This window comes from Galeopterus variegatus, unplaced genomic scaffold (genome assembly GCF_000696425.1).
Source record: "Galeopterus variegatus unplaced genomic scaffold, G_variegatus-3.0.2 Scaffold12309, whole genome shotgun sequence".
NCBI lineage: Eukaryota > Metazoa > Chordata > Mammalia > Dermoptera > Cynocephalidae > Galeopterus > Galeopterus variegatus.
This window is the reverse complement of record NW_007738420.1, coordinates 40,504-43,634: the sequence shown is the minus strand read 5'-3', so window position 1 is coordinate 43,634 and position 3,131 is coordinate 40,504. Positions and strand designations below refer to the sequence as shown.

Here is a 3,131-nt window from a genome sequence, read left to right as displayed (position 1 = left end):
AATGATTAAAGGGTCAAATTTAATGTTATATATAATTTATCACAAAAAAGTTTGTTTTTAGCCAACTATTAACTACAGCTTTAATGCATAATCGATGCATACATTTATATTACCCTACTAATTTTTAAGTGATTAGCTGAAATAACAGAATTAAATATAATCTTTAGAGTTTGAAAACATGAAAAGTCATTTTTGACCTAGAAACCTATAATTTTGTATAAGTACAGACTACTGCTGAAATTACTGAAGTACACAGCAAAAGATACAAAAGATTAAAACATGTGCTATTTTTATTCTTTGCATGTTTTTCTCTTGACTCTCACTCAAAGGTATCCCAGTAACTCCTATGACTGTCACTTGTCAGTAGCACAGCTCAGGAGGCACAGAATCTCATCACTGAGCAAACACGCCCTTCAGGTTCTGCCAAGAATGACATTTCTAATGTAAAAAAAGAAAGTTACTGTATCCGTTTCTGAGTGCCAAAAGTTCCTACCCTTCTATGGGCACCGCATGTAGCCATTAGAATAAACATTTAAAAACACAGAAACAAAAGTAGCAGGATGTGACGCCAGGTGAGACTGCGACTGAGCGAGAGGGAGGAGACCAGGAATAATCCCCTGTTGGTGGTCTGGGTCAAGGCTAGCAGGTAGTAATACCATATATGAGGGTGCTTCAAAAAGTTCATAGGAAAATAGAACTAAAAGATAAGAGGAATCTTTCCATGAAACTTTTGCAGTACCTTTCTTATACGGGAAGAATGGTGCATGTGTTTTCATTGTGGATTTCTTGAACTTGAGATGATGGGCAGCTCAGGTCACACGGTAACTTGGTGGCCCATAGTCAAGGCTTCAGTTTCTACTAAGGCCCAGTAGCAGGCCAAGAGCTGTTTCTCAAAAGGAAAGTAGTTATCTGCGGATGATGGCAAGGCCTTGCTCCAAAATCCTAAGGGTCTTCGCTGTGATTCACCTATAGGGGCCTGCCAAAGGCTCCATACTGCATCCTTATCTGCCACTGACACAGACCATTGTGTCTGCTGGATCATATGGCCCAAGGGGCAGAGCAGCTTGCACAGCAGCCTGGACCTGTTGCAGGGCCTTCTCCTGCTCTGGGCCCCAATCAAAACTAGCAGGCTTTCATGTCACTCGGTAGATGGGCTGGATAACACACCCAAGTGAGGATGTATTGTCCCCGCCAAAACTCATGTGGAAATTTGCTCTCCAATGTGGCAGTGTTGGAAAATGATTGAGTCATGTGGGCGGATCCTTCATGAATGGATTAATGCTCTCCCTGGGGAGAGGGGATTAATGAGTGAGTTCTCACTCGATTAGTTCCCGCAAGAGCTCGTTGCTTAAAAAGACCATGGCACCTTCTCTCTCTCTCTCTCTCTCTCTCTCTCTCGCTTCCTCTCACCATGTGATCGGCTTGTACCCACCAGCTACCTGCCAATTTCCACCATGAGTAGAAGCAGTCTGGGGGCCATACCAGATGCAGCTGTCCCAGAATCATAAGCCTAAGAAACTTCTCTTCTTTATAAATTACCCAGTCTCAAGTAATTCTGTTATAGCAACACAAAACAGACTAATAAAGTAACAAAGAAGTCTTTCCAGGAGATCATGGATAGTAAATTCAAATATGGCAGAAGATTCAAATAAAATAAAGCAAATAAGCAGTCTTTGGATTGGACACTGAATTAAGTTACTGGTGAACTTCTGAGGAACTGAACTAAGACTACATTGAGTTGGGTAAAGTGCAAATTAGCAATGAAAATACTCATCAGAAAGTATAACATTTGGATTGGCTGTGGTACAACCTGCATATACAGACCAGCTGTGAGAAATGTATGCAGTTATTTAAGAAACTGTAGAAGGGCTGGCCAGTTAGCTCAGCTGGTTAGAGCTCAGTGTTATAACACCAAGGTCAAGGGTCCGAATGTCCCTATATTCCTCCCCACACCCCAAAAAATCCTGCAGTAGATTCTATCCTCCACACATTCTAGGTTTTATCCATGCAACAGGTGGGGACTTGCAAGGGCTGTTTGGGACCACAGTATTTTACTAATTCCAGAAAAACCTTACTAACTGATTTGAGCTTTAGCACTAGGTAACCATTACCACTGCAGAACACTGTTAACTTCCAGGTCAGTAGTAAAACACTGTCCATTACATCACCTATGTGACCAATAAAGACTTCGTTTCAGACTTCATATCCTATGAGAATTTAGCATGTTCAGTCTTAGTCTGTTTTCATGTTGCTATAACAGAATACCCGAGACTGTGTAATACATAAAGAATGGAGGTTTATTTGGCTTATGATTCTGGGACAGCTGCATCTGGTACGGTCCTCGGGCTGCTTCCACTCATGGCAGAAAGTGGCAGGCAGCCAACAGGTACAAGCAGATCATATGGTGAGAGGAGGCAAGAGAGAGAGAGGGGAGGTGCCAGAGTCTTTTAAACAACCACCTCTCATGGGAAGTAATAGAGTGAGATTTCACTCAGGCCCCCCTCTTCCACGAAGAGCATTAATACATTCTTGAAGGATCAGCCCCCATGACTCAAACAGCTCCCAACACTGCCACACTGGGGATCAGATTTCCACATGAGTTTTGCTGGGGAAACATGTCCAAACACTATCATTCTCCTCTTAGGGTCAATTCCAAGCATGTAATAAATGTGTCTTTTTGCCATGGTATCAGAGAGACCAGAGACCAATTTGCATTCAACTTAGATGGCAGTAAGGCCTTGTAACCTGCCTTTATCAACATGTCAACTTTATCCTGCTTATGTGTATTTCTCTGATGCTGAATTTTGTTTACATTGCTCCATTTTTAATTAAACTCTTATAAAGCTCCTAAAATAAAATATAAAACAAGCTGAGGAATAAATAAACAACTTACCAGAGATGTACACATTTTCTTTGCTCTTGAAAACACATAGAGGACTCTGGAATTATACCCGGAAGAGAAGGTGAATGGAGGCAGTCATGAGAGAAATGGTGACACTTGCTCCTAGAGTCTGCTGTGCAAAGTGCTCTACACAATAGCTGGAAAAAACAAAACGAAATAAGGTTGGCTGTGTGGCAAGAATCTCTTACACACGAGCAAGGGCAGGAAAGAAAAAATCAAAAGAGCATCC

The 3,131-nt window shown here is 41.7% G+C and overlaps 1 protein-coding gene across 1 annotated transcript in view; it reads right to left on the bottom strand.

The window, feature by feature from the left end:
* The window catches only part of LOC103611050 (zinc finger protein 39-like), an 18,593-nt gene extending 15,557 nt beyond the window's left edge, over positions 1–3,036 (bottom strand). The window contains exon 1 of the mRNA XM_008595085.1: positions 2,894–3,036. Coding sequence (XP_008593307.1) covers positions 2,894–2,908 — 15 coding nt within the window. The 5' untranslated portion in view covers positions 2,909–3,036. The remainder of the gene's footprint in view (positions 1–2,893) is intronic.
* Between the last annotated feature and the right edge of the window lie 95 nt (positions 3,037–3,131).